General features: G+C 43.9%; 1 protein-coding gene across 2 annotated transcripts in view; it reads right to left on the bottom strand.

Annotated features, from left to right (window-relative positions):
* Positions 1-26,849, bottom strand: part of LOC124593699 (graves disease carrier protein-like) — a 207,493-nt gene that overhangs the window by 136,382 nt on the left and 44,262 nt on the right. For both annotated transcript variants that reach the window (XM_047132003.1, XM_047132002.1), the window contains exons 2-3: positions 26,000-26,092; positions 16,159-16,292 (exon numbers count right to left, since the gene is read on the bottom strand). In XM_047132003.1, the coding sequence (XP_046987959.1) occupies positions 16,159-16,292; positions 26,000-26,092 (227 nt within the window). The remainder of the gene's footprint in view (positions 1-16,158; positions 16,293-25,999; positions 26,093-26,849) is intronic.

Genomic DNA, 26,849 nt, shown 5'->3' with positions numbered 1-26,849 from the left:
TAGTCGCGCTTAAGGCGATCTTCGAAAGAATTGTTATATTATAAAGTGTACCCGCTTCAACGAAAAGGTGATGCAATATTTATTTCTAGCGATGCACCCGACGACACATATACTCAGCTAGGTAAATTGTGAAGTGTTTGGTCTTTCTGCCATACCGTGGGATGGCGCCTCTGTAGCCCCGCAACATTCTGTCCACGTTCTGTGTGTGAACGGAACTATCTTCTGTATTTACGAAGTTCAGCCTATGGTTCACTTTACAGTGCTGAAAGCCTTCAGTACCTTGAATGTTGTATGAACTAAAGCAGTCGGCAACGATCGTCGCCGCAAGGACCATCTTCTCTATTATTCCGAACGGGCTCAAGGAAGTATTTTTTGACCCTCGCTAAATTCAACCGAACACCCAACTTCCTGCTATTTCACAGCTTTTGTTGTGTTTCCTCTTCCCAAATTTCGCTTCGCCCAATCAAACCAAACTGTTGCATTCCAACCTAACCTAGACGTTTGGAAACACTACAGATCAATTTGTTACCACAACTAGTTCTTTTTCTTTCTTTTTTTCCGCATTCATTGGCTTCGCCAACCCAGAACCAAACTGTTGTATTCCATCTAAGCTAGACCTCTAGCTACGCTTTGTGCTCTTATGTCTCTACATAACAACACCACAGGAAATCGCGAGATACTCGGAAAATACAGCCGAAAACGGGTTAACCGCACTCCTGGAAATCGCAACCTACTCGTAGAATAAAAGCCAAGTATTTGTAACAGCAAATAATATAAAAGTCACTGCTTCACTCCCATCAATTTAACATTAGATCACTAAACCCTCCTAGAATTTACGATTGCGATTGGTACCAATTCGTGGTTCCCACCATTATTTTGTGTAGTACAATGGTTAGTATAGGGTGTAGAACGGGGCGTTTTGTACTGATTTTGTATATGAGATACCACTGGAGACCTTATAATTGTATTTAACTAGTGCATCAACTATAAATTACGGCCGGCCGAAGTGGCCGTGCGGTTAAAGGCGCTGGTGTCTGGAACCGCAAGTCCGCTACGGTCGCAGGTTCGAATCCTGCCTCGGGCATGGATGTTTGTGATGTCCTTAGGTTAGTTAGGTTTAACTAGTTCTAAGTTCTAGGGGACTAATGACCTCAGCAGTTGAGTCCCATAGTGCTCAGAGCCATTTTTTTTTTATAAATTACGACTTCCTTGTATCACATATGGAGTACCAAAATATACGATGGTTTAGTTACAATGTTGAGTTTTACTCAACTGTTGAAACTAATTCAGAATATATTGGGGAGAATCACGCCCTCTAACAAGAGAGAGTAGTTCTTTCGATGGCATCATTTCCCCATTTACCTGTGACTGTCTGCACAAAGGGTGTAAAATTATAGAAAAGCCAACGCGGCACGTATGGTACAGGCTTATTGTTCAGACGGGAAGGCTGGCAAAAGAATTAAGAAAAATCTTAACCGGCTCTCAGTGCAGAAAACAGCAATATTCTTCAGCCACGTACATACACCGATCCTGTGAAGGCGTGACAACCACATGCTCAGTATTCCACGTACCAAAGCCCACTCTAATTTGACTGGAAATTACACCATTCTAATTAATGGCTTTAATTCTCTACCTAACTGACACCAAACCCAACCCCCTTCGTCATAGCTCAGCAACAAAATTCGAATATTGATAAGTGAGGACAAATTTTTGAAGGTAAGGCTCTTAATTTCCGCAGAAAAAAATGGAGAAATTTGTTTCGAAATGCTCCTTATTCAAGACACTATTGATTAACTTCTGTTTCACTCACGTATGTTTTAGCACATTATGTGCCAACTTCAGTGGGTTTGATTTGAAAATGTCAAAGAATAACAGAATTTAAAGATAGTTCTTATACATAAGACATAACACTATTTCACAAATAGGAATAATAATTTTAGTTGACGTTAGAACATGTAGATGCAGGTTAAGTTGTAACAGTATGTGTACCCCGTGACACTGTCAGCTGAAGACAGTAGCCAGTGGCATATAAACGGTCCCACACATGAGCGACGAATCGTGGCGATTCCTCGCATGCGATATCGTTTTCCCAAGTGGTTGCAGTCAGTGTTATGAACGTCAATGTGTCGGAAAAGTTCTGCTACAGGAAATGAACTGTTCTGTTTAGCAGCAGTTGCAGTTGATCGCCGTATCCTCACGAATACTTCTAAACACAAATTTAAAACAGACGAGAATTATAAGTTATTGGTCTGCCCTCGGTAGCGGAGTGGTCATCGCGACAGAATGTCAATCCTACGGGCCAGCGTTCGATTCCTGCCTGGGTCGGAGATTTTCTCCGCTCAGGGACTTGGTGTTGTGTTGTCCGACATTTATTTTATTTATAAGTTATTGAACTTGTTTTGAAATACTTTTCTTGGAAACTTTAGGTTACCTTACAAATATATTAAATTTTCCAGTGACGCCAAATGGGTTGCGTAAATCTTTCCAGAATGCCAAGACAATATGTTTCACGTTTATTAGTACTCAATTCCTTTTCTATTCGTTAGTCTTATCGTTTAATTGAAAATCTTTAGGTCTACTAAATTGTCTCAGTGTTTATATAGAGATACTGTCAACGGCAGTACTACTGATTACAATAATTATTGTTATAATGAAGCTGTATAACAGATTTGCGCTGAACATTCACATTAAAATGTCCTCTTAATATTGCAGTAGGTACGTATGTCATTCTGTTTAGACGTTAGAAACTTTAATAATGCGTATAATTATTTCATAAGATGGAGCCCATTGTATCGCGACTATTACTATGAACTCCCCATCACTTCTGCTACTATAGCACAAGCTTCAAAATACTAATCACTGCAAAATCGGAGGATGTATTACTTCTCAATACAAATGGCTACTCCAGCTTCTACATCACTTCTCCGAGCAGTTCTTGGTGCCGGCCGGAGTGGCCGAGCGGTTCTAGGCGCTACAGTCTGGAACCGCGCGACCGCTACGATCGCAGATTCGAATCCTGCCTCGGGAATGGATGTGTGTGATGTCCTTAGGTCAGTTAGGTTTAAGTAGTTCTAAGTTCTATGGGACTGATGACCTCAGCAGTAAGTCCCATTGTGCTCAGTGTCATTTGAACCATTTAGTTCTTGGTTCCTGGATAAATATAAATTCTAGCGCAAATTTCTTAATCAACGTGGGCAAAGCAAAACATACCAAAACCACAAAACCACGCTTGATAAATGGAGAAACGAATCGCAGCCACATAGCGACACACAACTCCCAACTAGTCGTGCGGCATATTGCGTGCACAGACCGCATGCAATCCGTCAGATTGCCTGGGATTTCCATGCGACCAGCGATCAGCGATCGATCACTGCAATTTGCTACACACGCGCAATGTACGAAGAGATCTTTTGCCCCGCTCGTATGTGGGGCCCTTAAGATAATAGAGTATTTTATTCCCTTATTTATAAAAAGAATTTTATAGCCCAAAGTTTCGTAACGAACCTTACAGGCAGGAATACTTCACAGATCGCTTCCTAACGTGGGTCACGGTCTTTACCTACATGAAAGAATATGAACCAGAAAACTGTTCTTGTTTGTAGGAATAGTTCTTACTTCTAAGACTTAACAGTATCTTCAAAAGCTGTTGTTCCATGACATTCTTCAGACTGATTTTGAGTAGATAATAAGGCCACTGACGACAGTATATAACATGCTGAAACATTCATGGGCGAAAGACAAATGTAATCGAGCATGTCTTGCATGAGATGGAGTTTACTAGTCAGTTTCTCAATTTCATATTTAAGCATTCTGCGCTACGTGATACGCATGTTCGGCCTTGTAACAAGAGTGAATCAATCGTCAACAGTGTAACCGCCAAACAGCATCCGTTCTACCATCAGTCACCTGCACTATACAGTTATACTAAGAACACAACATGCCATGTCGAGAAAGAAACGCGTACTAAAATAAACATTTTCAACCAGGTCTGTAATTGTAATGAGATAGGATTACTGTTAGGGGATATATATTTAGCCACATGAGTTGCTGAAAATGGTGTTCCTCCACACATGAAGCGTCACACATGTAGTCGTCATTGTTTCGAGTTGTCTCTAACAATGATCGCCATGTGTCCCTGACGATTTGACTCTACAACAGTGACTATTCCGTGTCAATCAAATCATTCGGCAAGAATCTTACGAAACGCAGCTGTCGAGTTCTTTATAAACCGATATTTGTAATGCGTATGTCCCATTTATCTTGACCACCCTAAATAACTCTTTGTCTAGACGCAAATTACAAAATGTTTCAAGGAATTGTTCTTTAGCCGTCAGGGGGACATAAATCAGCATGATTGCCTTCGTTGTAGTTTTTACAAAGATATGAATAGCGGTATGACTTTTTTAAATGAACCCTGTATTTTTTATTCGGTAATTCATTTCCTCTCCTAAAGACCTATTCAAAAATGTATCACAGTATACCATTCACTGGAACACAACGTTATTAATTACATAACACAACACTGATGTTGACGCTCCCAGTGCTTAGTGCATGTACTCGGGGTATGGAACACAGCCACGTGCTGACGTTGGCAGAGGACATGTAAACGTAAGTAGAATGCACACCCGTCATTCCGTCAACCATCGTCAGTTGCAGAGTTGTGTGAGTAGAATGTACACCAACGAAGAGAAGATCGTATTCTTCAACATCACCGGTTCCATCCTTACCATGTACACCTACATCACCAAGAATTGCCTGGGAATGATTTCCAGAATCGTGTACAGTTCTGTCAGTGGGCACAGCAGTAAATCCTCGCCAACCCGAACTTCTTCTCCGATGTTCTATTTAACGATGAATGTTCCTTCTCAAATAAAGTACGGGTAAATGCCGGCCGGTGTGGCCGTGCGGTTCTAGGCGCCTCAGTCTGGAACCGCGTGACCGCTACGGTCGCAGGTTCGAATCCTGCCTCGGGCATGGATGTGTGTGATTTCCTTAGGTTAGTTAGGTTTAAGTAGTTCTAAGTTCTAGGGGACTGATGACCACAGATGTTAAGTCCCATAGTGCTCAGAGCTATTTGAACCATTTTTTTGACGGGTAAATACAAGGAACATGCATTATTTGTCCAGCGACAACCCACGATGGCTTAGACAGGTGGAACATCGGCGTCAATGGAGAGTCAACGTCTGGTGTGGGATGCTTGGTACTACAATTATTGGCCCTTATTTCATCAACGGTAGTCTAAACGGCACAGCGTATGCCAACTTCCTGAGACGAATTCTTCCTCCTCTTCTGGATGAAGTGCCGCTAAGAACCAGAATGCTTATGTAATATCAACACGATGGATGTCCAGCGCATAATGCCTTGCGTACACGTCGTGTTCTGAACTGAAGGTATCCTGTCAGATGCATTGGTCGAGGAAGAACAGTCACTTGGTTTGCTAGGTCTCCTGATTTAAATCCTCTGGACGTTTTCTTTGAGGATGCATTAAAGACGTTGTCTATCGCGATATTCCAACAACTCCAGAAAACATACAGGAGCGTATCGTCTTTGCATGTAATTATATTCAGCAGTCAACACTGGAAGCGATAAACAACGGTTCCATTCAAGGAGTGAACCAGTGTATCGGTGTCCAGGCTCACGACTTTGAGCACCTTCGAATGTTCTATTCCTGGGCAATGGTACAGGAGAGTCAAAGTCAATTTTGTGTCATGTTTTTACTTGGTTTTCATTTGTTTTCTGACAACTGCAGCAAGTGGACAACTTTGTGATCCCTGGCTCAAAGTCAATGTTGTGTTATGTAATTAATAACGTCGTATTTCAGTGAATGGTACACTGTGATACATTTTGAATAGGTCTTTAGGAGAGGAAATGAATTACCGAATAAAAATACAGGGTGCCATCTAAAAAAGTCATACCGCTGTTCATATCTTTGTAAAAAAACAAAGCTACAACGAAGGCTATCGTGTTGATTGATGTCCCCCTGACGGCTAAAGAATATTTGCTTGAAACATTTTGTAATTTGCATCTGGACAAACAGTTATTTAGGGTGGTCACGACAAATGGGACAGCCTGTATATATAATCACAAAAGAGCTGCTGAAAAATTAATATTCTGATACCTTGCCCTACAAAATTTTTCAAATTTTACATTCCAATTTGGATTCTTATCCCTAGATTATTCATTTGATCCTATCAGTATGACGCATTATTTCTTTCTGTTCCGAGTCCGTTTAAAGAAGTTGTTTCCAGAAAACGGCGGCCGAAATGGTGTTGTAATTAAAGTTAAAAATATATTTTGGTATGAAATGTTGACCCACAAAGCGGCACTGCAACAAGTGGTCCAGTCGTCATATCCGCACAGCATCTACACGTGGTCACGCAGCACCGGATTCCCACCCTCATGCTGTTCAAATTTCGCCAAGCAGGACAGGAGACCTCACTACCACAATCTGGCACTTCTTTTGTTACGATGTCCGGGTTACCTAGTTCTGTCTGTCATCTCTCGACCAGGTGCCTTTATGGGCACCCACGAGGACCAGCGTTATTCGTATGAAGCTTTTCCTGGGTCGCAAGTGTCTGCCAGTGGGGTGCGATCCGTTCATTGAGGGCAGTCGGTTTCCATCTTCGTCCTCTTCACATCCGACGCAATGTCCCTGTGCATGTAAGAGGATGCAATACCAATAACCGGGTAGAGTTTTTGCACTGTTGATTGCTTCTGGCATCCCGTTGGAAGTGGCACTAACCAGTTTGCTGCGGTATCCACAGTCTTTAAATTTGCAGATGCGCTACATACACAAGCAGCGTACTCGGCTGCATACAGACGCATTCCCATAACTGATATTCGCAACAGACGAGGATCGACAACCCAAGTTAGAGTGCGATCCAGGGTCGTGGGCAGTGCTGGTGCTGTTCACCGCGCACATCACACTGAGTTCTCGCCATGCTTCTCTGTTCTTGAGGTGGAATGTCACTACCTGCTGGGGTTTGGCTTCATAGTAAAGGACGTAGACAGTGCTCATATTTGTGTCAGTTCTTCTTCTGCCTCTTAGGTCGAACCTTGAGCTGTCACTCTTGTATCGTCAGCGTGCATGAATTGATTCTCTGATTTTGTATTGGCTGATCATTTGTATGAACATTGTACAATACTCGTACCAGGACGCTTCCTTGAGTCTCAATAGAAACTGATGTCAGTGATTTCGTCACATGAACATTTACGCAAGTCATTTCTACATGATATATTAACCACATACAGTTAACATAAATTAATGCTACAGAGGTCGCTCCCTTTTGTAACCAATGAATGTAGGATTGTTTCGCTCATAATCAGAGTATATTGATATGACAGCCACATACTTAACAATGGTACACAACCACGCGTTCGACGAAAGATCCATACCTACGGACTGGAAAATTGCACAGATCACTTCAGTACTCTAGAAAGGAAAATGGGGGTAATCTGCTGAATTACAGACATATATCACTGGCGTTGTTTTGTAGCAGAATTTTGTAACATATGCTGTGTTCACGCATTATGAATTACCTCTAAGAAAAATCTATTGTCAACACGAATTCAGAAAATACCGTTCTTATGAAACTCTAGCAGCGAGTGCTATCGACAAGGAATTAGAAATTGACTCCACGTTTCTAGATTTCCAGATGACTTTTGAAACAGATCCTCGCGAGACACTTCCGATCAAATCAGGTGCGCCGGCCGCGGTGGTCTAGCGGTTCAGGCGCTCAGTCCGGAACCGCGCGACTGCTACGGTCGCAGGTTCGAATCCTGCCTCGGGCATGGATGTGTGTGATGTCCTTAGGTTAGTTAGGTTTAAGTAGTTCTAAGTTCTAGGGGACTGATGACCACAGAAGTTAAGTCCCATAGTGCTCAGAGCCAAATCAGGTGCCTATGGAAAGTCTTTCAGTTGTGTGATTCGTGATTTCCTGTCCGAGAGATCATAGTCCGTAGTAACCATCGAAGGAAGTGTTACAGGCCCTCTGCTATTCCTGATCTAGACAAATCGAAGGAAGTGTTATAGGCCCTCTGCTATTCCTGATCTACACAAACGACATAGGAGACAATCTGAGGAGCCCTCTTAGATTGTCTGGAGATGATGATGTCATTTACCGTCTAGTGAAGTAACCACATGTCAAAACCAACTACAACATGATTTAGACAAGATGTCTATAGCGGGCGGAAAGTTTCAATTGACTCTAAATAACGAAAAGTGTGAGTTCATCCACATGAGTAGTAAAAGGAATCCGTTAAATTTCGGCTACACGATAAATCACACAAGATTGGAGGCTGTGAACTAAATACTGAGGGATTATTATTGCGAACAAAATAAACTGGAACGATCACAGAAAATGATGTGGGTAAGGCTTCATTGACAGAGCATTTAGAAGATGCAACAAATCTATTACGGAAAATGCCTTCACTACATTGTGTGTATTGAACCGTGGACCAAGAAACGACGGAGAGGCTTCTTCCCCGCCATAGCCCTCGGATGTTCACAACCCAGGGTTATTGTGCGGTTCGACCCCCAGTGTAACCTTCCCCCCCCCGGGAACCTCTCATACTAGACCAGTGTAACCCCAAATGTTGCCGTGATGCGTAATTATGGTTACATCATGCATAATTATGGTGAACGCGTACGTGGAGACAGTGTTTGTGCAGCAATCGCCAACATAGTGTAACTGAGACGGAATAAGGGGAACCAGCCCGCATTCGCCGAGGCAGATGGAAAACCGCCTTAAAAACCATCCACAGGCTGGCCGGGCGGGCTCCTCACTACATTGGTCTGTACTCCTCTGGAATGCGGTCGCGCGGCAGCCGACCCTTACCAGATATGACTGGTGGAGGACACCGAAAAACTTCAAAGGAGGGCAGCTCGTTTTGTATTGTTGCGAAATAAGGGAGAGAGAGTGCTAGGAGTAAGACACGCGAAAGGGATGGCAATCATTAAAAGCAAGACATTTTTCGTTGCGGCGAGGTCTTTTCACGAAATTACTATCATCAACTTTCTCCTCCGAATACGAAAATATTTTGTTGATGCCCACGAGCCGGCCGCGGTGGTCTCGCGGTTCTAGGCGCTCAGTCCGGAGCCGCGCGACTGCTACGGTCGCAGGTTCGAATCCTGCCTCGGGCATGGATGTGTGTGATGTCCTTAGGTTAGTTAGGTTTAAGTAGTTCTAAGTTCTAGGGGTCTGATGACCATAGATGTTACGTCCCATAGTGCTCAGAGCCATTTGAACCATTTGACGCCCACGCACATAAGGAGAAAGATCACCTACATACAGTAAGATAAATCGAGTTCCGCTCGGAAAGTTTAAAGTGTTCCTTTTTCCCCGCGTTGTTCGGGAATGGAAGGCAGAGAAATAGCTTGAAGGTGATATCGTGAAACACCTGGCACACACTCGAGTGTGAATTGGAGAATAATCATGTACATGTAAATGTAGGAAAGACTGCGGCCGCGTTCATGTCCTTACCGTGTACCTGATCTTGGGCCCGATCTCCAGTGACATCGAGGTTGAACCCTGCTTATTCATGTACGATTACTACGCTGGTGTGCAAAACTTAAGGACGAAAGCAGCTTTCGCATGATGTGTCACTGACAAGTAACATAGCTCGGTGAAACTTTATACATAAGACGGAACTGCTACAGTATTGTACAGACGGTAACGGAAAGAAATACGCGTTGAGACAAACAGAAATGAGATCGTTATTCAAAGACAATAATTACACTGAAGTCTCTCTCTCTCTCTCTCTCTCATATATACCACTTGTCACAATCTCCTACAGTCACAATCTCCGCGCCAACTATTGCTTTTAACGTTGTTAATGGACTGCCAAAATGCACTACATTCGTGTAAGTATCTAAGTGTACCATTAGATGTCTCCGTATTGCAGTAGCGTCGGTGATTTCATGCGAAACACACTAATATTTCTTTGAAAAAATTAATGGGATCGAGGTTTCAGGCAGAAGCCACTGGTGCTCAAAGAGTTAGCCGAGCGAAAGACAGGACAGTTCATTCGTCGAATATTCTCTTGTTCCAAGAGCTTCTCCATGTACACTGAGAGGCCAAGGATAGAGCATTGCACATGCCTAAGTTCAGAAGTGTTCACAACTCTGGCAGTCTGTGGAGCTTCAGCTTGGTGTAAACATCGTCAAATAGAGGCAATGTAATAGTTAGGATACAGTGTATGTCGAGATAAATTGCAATTTAACTCATCATATCATTTCTTTTGAAAATCATTATTCGAGCACGTAGAAGCGGTTGAAATATAAGAACTCCACGTCGCCAGACTTACTACAACGACGAGCGTTCTACATATGTTGCAATGGCTGAGTGGTTACGCTTTAGACTGATGAGCGTTCGAATCTAACTGCAGTCGATTGTGATTTTCTTTTTTATTTAGACATGTGCAGGTAATATTTTCAACCTTAATTCGCTACAAATTGTGCAGTTGTAGGCTTTTCTTGATTCCACCATAAACTGATCAGCTGTCTGGCGCATTTTCAAGTCCTCACGCGCGGCTCACACGAGTGATTAGATGTGCCTTTCAGAACTGTTGCTTCCAGTTTAGAATTCGTTCTTCAAGTACGGTAGGCATATTTGACGGTTACGCTAAAAAGAAGAGATCGTTAGCTCCTTGACAGCATGTCAGCTTACTGTAGTACGTGTCGAAATGAATCTCACCGCAGTTTTTTTCTTTTTTTTTTAATTGCTTCGCAGGGATTTCGTGCTTTATTTACTTTTTGTTATTTTACTTTTTCCGCTATTCTCTTCACTAACTAACTAACTACGGTTTCTGAATTTCATGTCTAAAAATAATCCTTCTTGGAAGGTAATATTTATCTGACCTCCCATAACAATAAAAATAATCATCCTTGGACGGTGATTGTTCATCTTGCCTCCCATAAAAATACAAATAATATAGAAGCAAGTACGAGATTTGTATTTTGATATTAATAACAAGTAGACCTTTTACAGAAAAATGGAATAAAATAAAATGAAGAATAGGCTACGTATAGCTTCAGTATTTAGTCCACATACCACTGGCATCAAGAACAGCTTGGATCTTTCGAGTATAGAAGTGACAAGTCTATGGAAAAAGTTCCCATCCATGGAAATTCTCTCCATTGAAGAATGAACCAAATCCCTTAGGGCAGTCACAGTACCCGGAGAAGGGTCTGGCCAATTGTCCCGCAGAGTCTTCTGAAGTTAAGCCATACGTGCTCTATGGTATTGAAATCAGATGACGTTGGAGGCCACGGAAGGCACTGAATAATATTCTCCCTCCTCTGAAACCAGATCTGAATCCTAGTGTTATTGTGTAATGGCTGATTATCGTGTTGGTAAGTAAGACATCCTTCGGTGTACCAAAGTCGAACCCAGGAATGATTACACTTTCAAGGAAATGTTCATAGCATGCTGAATTGAACTTGCCTTGGATACGTTCTGCCGGCCGAAGTGGCCGTGCGGTTAAAGGCGCTGCAGTCTGGAACCGCAAGACCGCTACGGTCGCAGGTTCGAATCCTGCCTCGGGCATGGATGTTTGTGATGTACTTAGGTTAGTTAGGTTTAACTAGTTCTAAGTTCTAGGGGACTAATGACCGCAGCAGTTGAGTCCCATAGTGCTCAGAGCCATTTTTTGATACGTTCTAAAGTTCCTGCACCCATGTATGACATCCAGCCCCAACATTTCACATTTATGCATCCGCTTCTAGCGCGTGTGGCCACGAAATGCGCATCATATCGTTGCCCATTTGAGCAGTAAACATGAGCAGGACCTCTGCTCGCGGACTCAATTGCGCACTCGCCCTAGAAAATGACTTTCCTCCTATCAACATCTTCCCAGGAACTGACAATTGCTAGCCTATCTACGACTTGTTCGTCAGGCAAAGGTTCTTTGATAAGAAGGGGGCATTCTGGGCCGTCCTCACCAATTCTTTAGAGAGCTGTGATTTTCCACGTACTGGACAACTCGATATCTCACCGTTATCTCTAAATCGTCTAATCCGTCTCTTTGCTATGGAGGCATCAGCACCATAACGACGCACTAACACTGTTTTAAAAGAGAGAAAACCTATGACTATGCCTATTAGCTAATACGTTTCTCTTAGCTAAGAACTATAGAGACACTAGGAGGCGGTCGAAGTAATTGCAAACAAATACATTCATTTTCAATATTTTTACTATGACCATCTGTCTGTTTATTTAAAGATTAGACTATTATAAAACTGAATCCTTTGAAAGAATGTGGAACCTAGAAAAGCCTACAACTGGACAATTTGTAACAAATTAAAGTTTAAAATATTACCTGCACAGGTCTTTAAAAAAAAGTGACAAATGACTCCTATCAGATTCGAACGCCCGTCCTCTACGTTCATAAACCGTCAGCTTATCCAATCACACGTTGAAAGAGATATGAAACGCTTGACGTCGTAGCAATTCTACCGACGTGGAATTCTTATATAATGGTTTTCAAAAGAAATGATGCGATGAGTTAAATTACAATGAATCTCGACATATACTGTAACCTAACTATAATATTATTTCTACTTCATCGTGTAAATACCAAACTGAAGCTCCACAGAAGGCTAGAGTTGTGAACATTGGCACTTCTGAACTTGGGCATGCGCGTTCTTTAAATTATTCGGCCCGAGCAGTTTTTTGCCTCTCTTTGTACGCTATTCGATGTGATAGCGTATTTTCAGGGAAGAATGAACCCAGAAAAGACGCACATCGGGAAGAGGTACAATGCACTTCCAATTAACCATGTCGTCTTATGGCACCCTTCCTATCTAATCGCCCATCCTTTGTCAGTATTAACAATAACAATTTCGATACCTTCCACCCCACTGCAGGAAAGCCCCAAGGCTCCGTCCCTCTCCTCTCGTTTATCTCCTCTAGACGCTGATATGCCCAAATCATCCCCACTAGTCCCCCTCGTCCAGTATGCTGATAACATCGCTTTCCTCGCCCTCTCCCCTACACTCCAGAAATCCAACAATCCCTCCAAATCCAACGATCCCTCCAAATCCAGCTCAATCAGTTTAGCTCCTGGCATAACAAATGGCTCCTCAAGATCAACCCCTCCAAAACCCAGGGAATCATTATAAGAAAAACCAACAGCACCTTCAGCCTCCACGATTTCTACCTTACTGTTACCACCGTTCTATCCAGCTAATAACATACTAAAATAACTTGGACTAACCACTGGCAACTAAGGCGGAAACCACCTCTAATAGCGATCCCACAGAAAGTCCAAAATATAGCAAAACTACTAACTGGCCAAACCTGTGGCTTGCACCACTTCACTGTTCTCCACACCTACAAAACCTTGATCGGACCCATACTTTGCTGCTGCATGGATATCCGCCCCCCCCCCCCCCCCTCCCCAAGTTCTATATGTCCCTCCAGATCCTTGAATGCCATGCACTCCACCTCACCTCCCACATCCATCTAGTTTCCCCAATATGAATCCTTTATCAACTCATCAAATTCCCATCTCTCCTCACACTGAACTCCAAAAAACCTACACCATCCGCAAACCCGACTCCGATAATCCTATAGTTTCCCCTCTACTTTCCAATCCGCGCTGCTGCCAACTCCCACCAATCCTACATCTACGCACGCTCCACATACTCTGCCAAAGGAGCTTAACCGTCTCCCCCTCCCAGATCATGAACTCCGTTCCGACATTTATCCCTCCTACGAACGTTAAACCCACCACAGGTATTCCACCTCTGCTTTCCCTCCCTTCTCCGTATTTTCCATACCACCCCTTTTTTCCTCTTCATCTTTCTTTCCTTAGGCCCTTTCCCTTAACAAATTTTAGCCTCATTAATACGCCCTTCGCCCCAAACCGTCTTGTATTCCAAAACTCGCTCCTACCCCACACTACCTCCGCACCAATGCTCCATTCATATACCATCTTCATTCTATCCTTCTGAATGATCACCATTCCCACTTTAATAACAGACCACCTACCCGAGAGCAAGTCCTTCCAAGCTTTCGTGCCAGTGAAGTGCTTCATTGTAACATCAGTGTTCTGCATCAAGGTTTTTTAATATGTTTTTAAATGTAATCTTACTGTGCTTCTGAGTTTTATCTTTTATTACAATTGTTTTTAGCTAAATGCGAAGAAAGTCAAGTCTTTCATTTTATTTTCACCTTTAAATCTTTAAACTCATTGTAAGTATATCACCTTTTTGTTTATTATCTTTCATCTCATTCAGATTTTTCTTGTCAGTTGTCAGAAGAGAGAAGAGCAGGTTGATTGTATCGCTAACGGCTCACCCCCCCCCCCCCCCCCCCAAGCCCCAATATGGGGCGAGGGGCGGATGAAATAACAATAGATCAAAAAAAGTAGTACAGTGACACAGTAACTTTAACCAGAGCGTGTAGTGTGTTCAAATATTTAGACATCAGTGTGCTCATGCAACACTATTCCTCCACATACCATAACACGTGTACCACCATAACGACCACGTTCGACAATGTTCCTGAGTGCATTACGCGTTCCCAACTCTAGCCACATGAGGGCACGTCCTGCGTTGTTTATCATAATCGTTTTGCCCATCCAGGTGTAATGGCGTGGGGAGCCATAATGTTGCACGGACGTATTGACCTACAAGTCTTTGAACACAGTACAATGACCGGTCAACGTTAATGTGACACTGTACTCGTTTCCCATGCGCTTCTTTTCACGGGTGCACTCGGCCCTACTTAATTTTTTGTGGATTATAATATGCGGCCGAATCGAACAGCGCGGGTGGAGGAGCTCTTGGAACGAGAGGATTTTCGGCAAACTGACTGGCCTGCCCATTCCCTCGATTTAAATCTCATCGAGGCTGGGGAGACGTACTCCTGTATGTGCACAGGCGACAACGACCATCCAGCAGATGTTAGTCGAGCTGGTGTAAGACTGGAACGCCCTACCACTAGAACACCTTGCCGGTACCAACCCTGTAGCCAGTATGGCAGCTCGTCTGTGGCGATCACACGCCAAGTCCTTTCATTTGTAATATCAGGGGACCATGAGAAATCGCGGTGACTTAAGTGGAACTATTGTCTCTGAATAAGTATTATTTCTGATCGTCTCAATTCGCATTACTTTCTGTTACCTTCTGCACTGTACTGTAGTAGTTCTGACTATGTATGGTCAACATTTCATCGAGTTATATTACTTGGCAGATAAACACATGCGAAAGTTACTTTCGTCCTTACGTTCTGCACATCAGTGTAGTTAAATTAGTCTTAACTAATAAGAATGGTTTCAACACAGTACTACCCTACTGCAGATCGTATGCTCTTTCCTACTATCGACCAGAAAGCCAGCTCATTTAGCCAGTTATAAAGAGAGGGGGGAGAGGGTGTTCCAACGACGTATCGTGACGTAGCTACATATCTTCCTCACACAGTTTCTTGTCAGAAACGATTGTCGTGTTCACTGCTAGAAGAAAAACGGAAAGCCTATAATACATTCCTTTGGCTCTTGTGTAGCTTTTGAACGAAGTGGAAAATTTTGAAGCATCAATGTTCTTTGCTGTTTCAGTTTCAAATAAAAATTCTTCCAGTTCGAAATAATGTAAGGGTTTACATGCCATCTACATGCAGAACATTCGATACTAAGTCCAATAATTGATCAACTACATGCAATACATCGGTTGCGAGCTATCCAGAAGAACCATATTGCCCATCATCTAAAGCAAGTTATAGAAATCCCAGTCAAGTGTATCGAATGGACAATTAAATCCATTCCATAAAAAAAGAGGCTAATGTCCGCTAATGTGTCATTTTGCTCGGCGTGTACGATTTAATTTACAGTAGAGTCCCTACTAACCGTGAACCTCTGTAGACGTGACTTCTCTGGGAGAAAATAAGTGAATAGACTATGACAGTCTGAATAATAACAACAACAATAACAACAACAACAAGGCGATGGTGCATGTAGCACACAGAACTCTCTCTTTAACACAAAGTAAGCTGTCTCGGCTCTTGAACTAAGAAAACTTACTTTCTCCTCAGGCGGACATATACATTCTAAAGTTAATTACCATCGTGTTTATGCAAAGTAGAGCGGCAGAGCTGCATAGAAATGAGATTACACGCTTTCAGTGAGAGGCAGACGAAGAGAGTCGCTCAGCTCGATTACCTTGCTGTACAGCTCAAAAGCTGTGAACTGCGTGGCAGCGTACGGGAAGATCCGCACCATCTGCGCCCCATTGCCTTTGTACAGAGCGAAGAACCGCTCCTTCCTCACGATGTGCCGAAGACCCGAGAACACACCTAAAAGAACATTGAAGAAAAGAGTGTTAGCTTTGGAAATTTAACTGTCCCAAGAAGTTTCATACTGCATCTTGTACTTTGTTATCTTCCGACTGCTCATTACAAACGCTACAACGGTATCTCAATAAAGAGACTGCTCCTCCCTGAATTAGAATTACAGCCTAGCGTAGCCGGCCGGAGTGGCCGTGCGGTTCTGGGCGCTGCAGTCTGGAACCGAGCGACTGCTCAGGTCGCAGGTTCGAATCCTGCCTCGGGCATGGATGTGTGTGATGTCCTTAGGTTAGTTAGGTTTAATTAGTTCTAAGTTCTAGGCGACTGATGACCTCAGAAGTTAAGTCGCATAGTGCTCAGAGCCATTTGAACAGCCTAGCGTAATTAATATTGTTCAACGAACTGATCATATTCAAAGTGATTTCCATTTTGCAATGAGGATAAAACTCGGATGTTAACAGCTGCCCTCTAATTCTACTGACATTGACTTAAAAGTAAATGGATAAAATATTAAATCAATATTAGGGATTAGTTTTCCTTTTCAGAGAACAGCAGGTCTGGAACAATTCAAATAACCTACAGTATCTGATAACAAAATCAGTAGCGAACATCTAGAGCACGTCAAATGGTATTAGTATTTAGAGGAACTACTAGGGAAAGATAGGAAATCGGGCGAACAATCAGCGTGGTTACAGAATATGTCAAAATTAAAAAATCTTCCACGCACTAGGATCGTGCAAACATACTGTTGTTTTATCATCGCATAGAGCCCCAATGAAGGACATAGTAACAAGCATCCCTGATGCAGAGAAACAGAAAGAGTTGAAAAATAAATAATTCGCCACGTCCAGAGGAATCCCAATTCGGTTTTACAAAGAGTACTTTATGGCACTGGCCCATCAGTTGGCTCGCATTTGCAGCGAATTAACTGTCCAGCGCAAACTTCCATGCGACCTGATGCAAGCGGACATGACTCCTGTATATAAGAAGGGCAAAAGAAAGGATCCGAAAAATTTCAGACCAATATCCTTAACATCGGTTTGATACAGAATCCTTGAACATATTCTCAGTTCGAATAGAATAAATTTTCTTGAGACCGAAAACCTTATATCCACGAATCAGCATAGTTTTAGAAAGCATCGCTGGTGCGAAACTCAGCTTGGCCGTTTCTCACATGATATACTGCGAACTATAGATGAAGGACAACAGACAGACTCCATGTTTCTAGTTTTGACACGGTGCCCCACTGCAGACGTTAAGGAAGGTACGAGCACATGGAACAGGTCCCCAGATGTGTGAGTAGCTCGAAGATTTCTTAAGTTATAGAATTCAATATTTTGTCCCCGACGGAGAGTGTTCATCAGAGACAGGGTATCGTCAGGGGTGTCCCAGGAAAGTGTGATAGGACAGCCATTTTTTTTCTATATAAGTAAATGATCTGGGAGACAGAGTGGCCAGCAATCTGCGGTTGTTTTCTCATGATGCTCTGGTGTACAGGAAGGTGTCGAAGTTGAGTGATTGAAGGAGGCTACAAGATGACTTAGTCAAAATTTCTAGTTGGTGTGATGAATGGCAGCTAGCTCTAAATGTAGAAAAACGTAAGTTATTGCGGATGAGCAGGAAAAACAAACCCATAATGATCGGATGCATCGATCACAGTGTCCTGCTTGACACAGTCACATCGTTTAAATATCTATGCCTAACGTTGCAAACGATACGAAACGGAACTAGGATGTAAAGATTGTATTAGGGAAAGCGAACGGTCGGCTTCGCCTTACTGGGAGAGTTTTAGGAAAGAGTGGTTCATCTGTAAACGAGACCGCGTACAGGACACTCGTGCGACCCATTCTTGAGTACTGTTCTAGTGTTTGGGATCCGCGATAGATCGGATTAAACGAAGATATTGAAGCAATTCGGAGCCAGCGTACTACATTTTTTACTTGTAGATTCAAGCAACACGTAAGTGCTCAGGAGAACCTTCGGGGCTGCAAATGGGAATCACTGGAGGTAAAGCGACATTCGTTTCGAGGAACGTTATTGAGAACATTTCGAGGACCGGCATTTGAAGCTGACTGCAGAACGATTCTACTGTCGCTAACCTGTATTTCGCATAAGGACCACGAAGGTAAGATATGAGAAATTAGGGCGCATACTGAGATATATAGTCACTAGATTTTCTCTCGCTCTATTTGCGACTGGAGCAGCAAAGGAAATAACTCGTAGTGGTACAGGGTACCCTCCGCCACGCACCGTATGTTGGCTTGCGAAGTATGTATATAGAAGTAGAAAATCAATATTTCCAAAGACGAATGAAAAATACGTTTGTTGGAATGCTTCTCGGAAAGAGAAATGCATCTGCAAAGAAAAACACAGACAAGACGTCAGTGTGACCATTTCTACAGTACTGATCCGGTGTTTGGAGTTCTTATCAAGTAGGCCTTACAACCGACATTGAACGAATTCAGAGACGCGCTTCTAAGATGATAATAGCATATACAAAAGTAACAGAAATGCTCGGATAACTTAAACACGAAATCGGAGAAGAACGACTGGATTTTCGCGAACCATGTTAGGTAAATTGTAAGAACCCATATCCGAAAAAGTCGGTGCCATCATTATGCTGCCACCACCGTCTATCTTGCGCAGGTATCATACATATGACAACAGAGATTAGGACACGTACACATACATATAGACATTTTCCTTACACAAGCACGTGAATTGAGTCAATGTTAGTAAATGCCAAACGAGGTGCATGATCGCAGTTACAAGTTCCCTACCCACCGGCTTCCAGGGGCAACAAAAATTTGGATTCTCAATACTACGTGTAATTATTGACCGAATTTAATAATTTAAAACGCTGTAATAACCTACTCATTAAAGGGGTATAATACTAATCTACCGATTTAACACAGTAAAACAAGTATTACATCTAAAACTATGTACACCTCTTGAGGCGTAGTAACTGACAGCACGCGAATAACCGGACTACATTCAACCAGTATTTGAGAATGAGAGCACTTAGTGACTTGCAACAAACTTTACACACAATTTAAAGCCTTTACGAAACTTTTTATCGCTGGCACCTGCCCACAAAATGATGGAAAGCTTTATTACTTACTACATTTTCGCTGTTCAGGCAGTAAAACTTCCGCATCAGGCACAACGTTTTAATTTCTTACTTCTTTACTACTGACTGTATTAGCTACACATTTGCATATAGTATATACACTCCTGGAAATGGAAAAAAGAACACATTGACACCGGTGTGTCAGACCCACCATACTTGCTCCGGACACTGCGAGAGGGCTGTACAAGCAATGATCACACGCACGGCACAGCGGACACACCAGGAACCGCGGTGTTGGCCGTCGAATGGCGCTAGCTGCGCAGCATTTGTGCACCGCCGCCGTCAGTGTCAGCCAGTTTGCCGTGGCATACGGAGCTCCATCGCAGTCTTTAACACTGGTAGCATGCCGCGACAGCGTGGACGTGAACCGTATGTGCAGTTGACGGACTTTGAGCGAGGGCGTATAGTGGGCATGCGGGAGGCCGGGTGGAAGTACCGCCGAATTGCTCAACACGTGGGGCGTGAGGTCTCCACAGCACATCGATGTTGTCGCCAGTGGTCGGCGGAAGGTGCGTGTTTGGCGCCGTGCAGGTGAGCGCCACAATCGAGGACTGCATACGACCGAGGCACACAGGGCCAACACCCGGCATCATGGTGTGGGGAGCGATCTCCTACACTGGCCGTACACCACTGGTGATCGTCGAGGGGACACTGAATAGTGCACGGTACATCCAAAGCGTCATCGAACCCATCGTTCTACCATTCCTAGACCGGCATGGGAACTTGCTGTTCCAACAGGACAATGCACGTCCGCATGTATCCCGTGCCACCCAACGTGCTCTAGAAGGTGTAAGTCAACTACCCTGGCCAGCAAGATCTCCGGATTTGTCCCCCATTGAGCATGTTTGGGACTGGATGAAGCGTCGTCTCACGTGGTCTGCACGTCCAGCACGAACGCTGGTCCAACTGAGGCGCCAGGTGGAAATGGCATGGCAAGCCGTTCCACAGGACTACATCCAGCATCTCTACGATCGTCTCCATGGGAGAGTAGCAGCCTGCATTGCTGCGAAAGGTGGATATACACTGTACTAGTGCCGACATTGTGCATGCTCTGTTGCCTGTGTCTATGTGCCTGTGGTTCTGTCAGTGTGATCATGTGATGTATCTGACCCCAGGAATGTGTCAATAAAGTTTCCCCTTCCTGGGACAATGAATTCACGGTGTTCTTATTTCAATTTCCAGGAGTGTACGTACATCACTGAAAGTGTGTGCAAAAATACATCATTGTACTACATGTATTTTGTGAGATATGACGTCATAGACATTCGGATGCGCGAACAACTAACTTTTGCTTAAAGCGGAGCACAAATTACCTGGACTATACTCATAGAGCGTTTGATAATGAGACCACTTAGCGACTTCCAACAAAATTTAAACATAATTTCAAACCTTTTTTTAAACTTTTTCTCGCTTACACGCTTAATGTCAAATATTTAAAAAATTAACTCATTTGTTATCAGGCGTTTGAAGCTGCTTTATACGAGGGAGTTCGATTCTTTAAAGAATAGAGGGTTTACTGATAGGAAGAAAATCGATAATATCAGGACAAGTACCCTCCGCCATGCGTTGTACAGTAGCAGTGGAATGTACCCACACTGACGAAAAGAAATCGCAACGCCAAAAAATAATTAATTAATAAACAGTAATAACATTTCGGGAATACACTTGTCTAGATAACATTTTTAAGTGATTAACGTTGCAGGGTCACAGGTTAATGTATCCGCGAGATCAGCCACTGCAAATGTGAAATGCTGATACATTAACAACCGGTACAAACGCAAGAATGTTGAATCCAAGCATGCAAACGTGCATGCAAAGTGTTGTACAGGTGCCTGATGTCAGTTTGTGAGATGGAGTTCCATGCCTGTTGCAATTAGTCGCTCAATGCAGGGACGGTTAATGCTGTTTGTGAATGGCACTTGAGTTGTCGTCCGATGATGTCCCATATGTGCTCGACTGGAGACAGGTCTGGTGATCGTGCAGGCCAAGGCAACATAGCGACGCTCTGGGTTGCAACAGCGGTACTTGGGCGAGCGTTATCCTGTTGGATAACACCCTTTCGAATGCTGTTCTCGAATGGCAGCTCAGCAGGTCGAATCACCAGACAGACGTACAAACTTGCAGCCAGGTTGATTGGGATAGCCGCGAGAGTGCTCCTGCTGTCGTAAGAAATCGCACCCCAGACCATAACCAGGTGTAGGTCCAGTGTGTTTACCTCGCAGACATTGTCTACATTCCTGCTAAGTCCTTTTTCAATATCACAGAAGGAACATATAGGTTCTCGTAGCCATTTTACATGACCTCGCTCAACCTCAGTGGGGTGTTGATAATGGCGCCTTTGTCGCGTTAAAGGCACTCTTGACCAACATCAACTCACCATGTCCAATCTCAAAGGTACTAGTGCCACTCTTACGCGACTCGCGTGAAATTTGAATAGAGATCATCCTTCAGATGTAGAAACACGCCTACCAACTTTCGTTTATGTTGCACAACTCTTTGCTGGTGCTGCTACTTTTTTTTCCAGTCAGTGTGTACACTCAGGCTGTCTCTCCTAACAGCCTTCTCTGGTGTTTACGCAGATATTTGAAATTTCGTTTTTGCGATGCGAGATGAAATCCGCTGAAACAAGTACTGCTCATTATGTCTTTCATACGGCACCCCGATTCGACCCGAATCGTCGATTTGTTTCAGGTTACAAACAAAACGATTTTTGATGCGGAATTTTATGTGCCCATTCGATATCAGTCCCAAATTAATATAATGCGCGTTGGTTTTTTTGGGGGGAGTAGACCAGACAGCGAGGTCATCGGTCTCATCGGATTAGGGAAGGACGGGGAAGGAAGTTGGCCATGCCCTTTCAAGGGAACCATCCTGGCATTTGCCTGGAGCAATTTAGGGAAATCACGGAAAACCTAAATCAGGATGACCGGACGCGGGATTGAACCGTCGTCCTCCCGAATGCGAGTCCAGTGTGCTAACCACTGCGCCACCTCGCTCGGAAAATTTAATGTGATATTCGTTTTATAGATATGTATTAACAGGAACTGTAGTACACGGAGAATAACCAGTACTGCCGCCCGCGGTGGCCGAGCGGTTCTAGGCGCTTCTGTCCGCAACCGCGCGACTGCTACGTCGCAGGTTCGAATCCTGCCTCGGGCATGGACGTGTGTGATGTCCTTAGGTTAGTTAAGTTTAAGTAGTTCTAAGTTCTAGGGGACTGATGACCTCAGATGTTAAGTCCCATAGTGCTCACAGCCATTTGAACCATTTTGAACCAGTACTCTAGCAGCGACAGAGCAGTGCTGCTGCATGGTGGTAGCAGTCGGCGACGACCAGGGCGGTGTTGTCGTTGCTGAAGTACTGGTTATCCTCCGTGTATTACAGTTCCTGTTGATACATATCTATAAAACGAATATCGCACTAGATTAATCTAGGACCGCACTATCGAACGGGCACGGAGTAATGCGTTTTAGAAATGGTTTTGGTTTTAACGCGAAACAAACAGACGCTTTCCGTCGACACTGGGTCGCATGAAAGACGTCATAAGCAGTATTTATTTGGGATGACTTTAGAAACACGTTGGAAAAACGAAATTCCAAATATAAGGGGCAGTCAGGTGAAACAACGCAACGGAATGGTACCGCTGAAAATTAATCAGCACACGCGTTAAGACAGTTATCCACTGGGAGACGAGAAGATCAATTCCTCTTGCGTACAACGCGGCCGGCCACTTACAGTTGCCGGCCGGAGTGGCCGAGCGGTTCTAGGCGCTTCAGTCCGGAGCCGCGCGACCGCTACGGTCGCAGGTTCGATGAGCCTCGGGCATGGATGTGTGTGATGTCCTTAGGTTAGTTAGGTTTAAGAAGTTCTCAGTTCTAGGGGACTGATGACCTCAGATGTTAAGTCCCATAGTGCTCAGAGCCATTTGAACCATTTGAACCATTTGAACCACTGACAGTTCCCCAAAAGCACCCACACTTGCACTTTCCCGTCCAATAAAAACCGACGTCCTGCATGTCTTTTTTAAGGTCGCCATAGATGTGAAAATCACACGGTGAAAGACCATGATGTACGGACGATGTTGCAGTGTTTCCCAACCAAATCGCTGAACTAGCCTTCGTCCGATTGGCAGTGTTGTGGCGGGCGTTGTCGACAAGATGATTCCGTCCAATAGCATTCCTGGGCGTTTTGGCTTTATGGCGAGCCGCAGTTCCTGCGAACTGTCTTCATAGCGTTGCACGCTTATTGTGGTTCCATGCTCGAGAAACTCAACGAACAGAGGGTCCCTGCAGTCGAATAACAAGGTCGCCATAGCCTTATCGGAACTTGTGTGAACAGCTTCGGATTTCTTTGGCGGGGGAGACGTGGTATGTTTCCACTGTTGGCTTACCCGTTTGGCCTCAGGCTGTGGAATGCTGTGGGCACGATAACAACCTACATCACACTGTCAATCAGACGAAGACTACAATTCAGCGATTTGGTTGGGAAACACTGCAACACCCTCCGTACAGCCAGGATCTTTCCCTGTGTGATTTTCACATCTTCCGCGACCTGAAGAAAGATGTGTGTGTACATCGATTGCACTCGGACGAGGAAGTGCAAGAGTGGGTGCGATTGTGGAGCCGTCAGCTGCCGACCGCATTTTACGAGACAGGAATTAATCGTCTCCCAGTCGATAACTCTCTTAACGCTCGTGGTGGTTACTATTGAATGGGACCAATTACATTGTCCCGTTGTGGCGGGTGTTCGATTTTCATTAGACTGCCCCTCATATCTGCCGTAACACCAGAGAAAATGCGACTGACGCGTCTTACGAGTGGACTCGCTATATATGGCAGAGAGTATCTTGATCCACTGCCTTTCCAGTTCCACTCTAAAAATGAAGCGAAGACAAAATTACTGTCTATACGCTTCCGTACGAGCCCTCATTTCTCTTATCTTGTCTTCGTGAACCTTAAGCGAGTTGTATGTTGGTGGCTGTAGGATCGTTCTGCAGTCTGTCGCAAATGCCGGTTCTCTAAACTTTCTCAGTAGTGTTTAGCAAAAAGAACATCATCTTCCCTCCGGGGTTCCTGTTTAAGTTCATGGAGCATTTCGGTAAAACTCGCGTGTTTATCAAACATACCGGTTACAAATGTAACAGCACGCCTCTTAATGGCATCGATGTCTTCCTATAATCCGACCTGATGGGGTCGCAAACACTCGACCGGTGCTCTAGAATGGATCCTCAAGTATTCTGTAAGTGGTCGTCTTTGGAGATGAGCTACACACTCGTATAAACCAGTAAACCGAAGTCGACCATTCGCCTCTCCTACAACTGACCTTACGTGCATATAGCATTTCATGTCGCTATACAAGGTCACTGTGTCACGCAGCCCACCATTAATACAATAATCCAACATTAGAGAATCGTTCTCACTACTCATCTGCATTAATTTACTTTTTAACGCATATTGCGCAATTTGCCATTCACCACACCAAATGTAAATTCTATTCAAGGCATCCTGTATCCTCCCACAGTCACCTAAGGACGACATTTGCCTGTCCATTATAGCATCGTCAGAGAACAGTCAAAGACTGCCGCTTATCCTGTCCATCAGCTCATTCATATGTAAAGAGAACAGGAGCGGTCTTATCACACTTCCCTTGAGCACGCGTGACGACACCCTTGTTTCTGAAGAACATTCGTCATCCAAGATAACGTACGAAGTAGCATTACTTAAGAAATCTTAGAACCATTCTCACATCTGGGAAATTATTCTCGGATCTTCGTTGACAGTTTGCAGTATGGCACTGTGTCAAAAGTTTTCCGGAAGTCTCGGAATATGCACTCCACCTGTTGGGTTTCATCCACGGTTTGCAGGGTATCGTGCGAGAGACAGGCAAGTTGAGTTTCGCTCGAGCGATGATGTCTAAATTCGATTTGATTTGTGTACAGAAGTTTTTCTCTCTGAAGAAAATTTACTGTATACGAACTCAGAATATGCTTTTGGTTACAACTCCTCGTCGTACACAGTATGACACAAGTCTTTGCCACCCTACACCACACGAAAAGCCAATGTAGTCCGGCACGTGTGATTATTTTGACTCTGAATGACTGGCCTTCGCGGTCTCTAAACACGTATACCCGGCCAAGTAAGCTGGCACGGCCTTACGTCTCGACAACAGGCCGGCTGGGCGACATTAACTCTGCTCCGTGGTTAGAAAGTCCGACGGAGACCAAGTTTATTCAATGATCGAATCGATGCTCAGGGTCTGTACTTCAATACCTACTGCCGTTTATGTTTTATTATCTTCGTTTTTAGTTACTTTACCTTATATCTGTCCTCGATCCGCGAAAAACATCTACAACACACTGCTGACGTTGCTCCTGGCGAAACTTAATTTTCAGCAGAACCTATACTTAGGTAAACTATTTTATAGTACATGATTTAATTCAAGTGACATCATCCGAAGCAAATCCCTGAAATATGCACAGTCCGAAGACATTCATCTAATTACTTTTAGCGTTTATTCCCTTTCTTAACTACGAAATTTCGATGCGCTCTACGCAGTCTGGCATGTCCAATACGTAGCGTGTACTCACCCAGATGTTTGTAATGTTTGTTGTGCGCCTGCAGCAGGATTTTTATTCTGTCAAGAGGGGCAACGGCGGTCTTGGAGCACATACCAGCCACTCCTGCAAAGAAAAACACTACGGTAAAACATATAATACAAATTAAACTTGCAGCTTCTGAATAACGTTGAACATCAGCTTTCAGACCACATGAAAGTCAGAAAAAGGGAATGTTAACTTTAGATACTACACAGTATTAATGTCTTACAAAGAAGTAGTGAAAATATCAACAATAATAGAAAAAGTAGAAGTTTTTGGTAACAACCGGTACTAAAGGGCAATCTCAAAGTTTCCGTTCGGAGGCCGTACAGTCCAGAAAGGGTATGCCAATCAGGCAAAATCGTCGCGAGCAGTGAGGCAATCATCTCACCGACACACCAGCTTGAAGATACCCGTTTGGTAAAACACTGTGTCCTGCGACGTGAAGAACTTCTTAACTGCCTGCTGCACATCCTCGTCCGTCAAGAATCGCCCACTCTTCAAGGCCTTTTTTAAGGTGTCGGAGGCAGACGATCGCGTGGGGAGAGATCAGAACTACAGGGTAGCTGCGTTACGGCACTTGCGATATGGGGGCGGGCGTTATTATGAAGCAGCAGCATCTCTTGGCGCACAATTCCCAACGGTGGTTTTCGATAGACGTACTGCCTTAAACACTTTCTTCCTTCTCCGATGGATGTCTACCGTCGTTTGCCCTTGCCTAAAGGTCGACGCTTCTACAAGGTGAACAGTAATAAAACCGAGAAACTATAGGACGGATTCGTGACTGGAAATGGGGAAAAGGGCCCCTGAACATGTGTCCGGAAATGGATCGTTGCCACGG

This window comes from Schistocerca americana, chromosome 2 (assembly GCF_021461395.2).
Source record: "Schistocerca americana isolate TAMUIC-IGC-003095 chromosome 2, iqSchAmer2.1, whole genome shotgun sequence".
Taxonomy (NCBI): Eukaryota; Metazoa; Arthropoda; class Insecta; order Orthoptera; family Acrididae; genus Schistocerca; species Schistocerca americana.
Note: the sequence above shows the minus strand (reverse complement) of the source record. Positions and strands in the feature narration are given on the sequence as shown.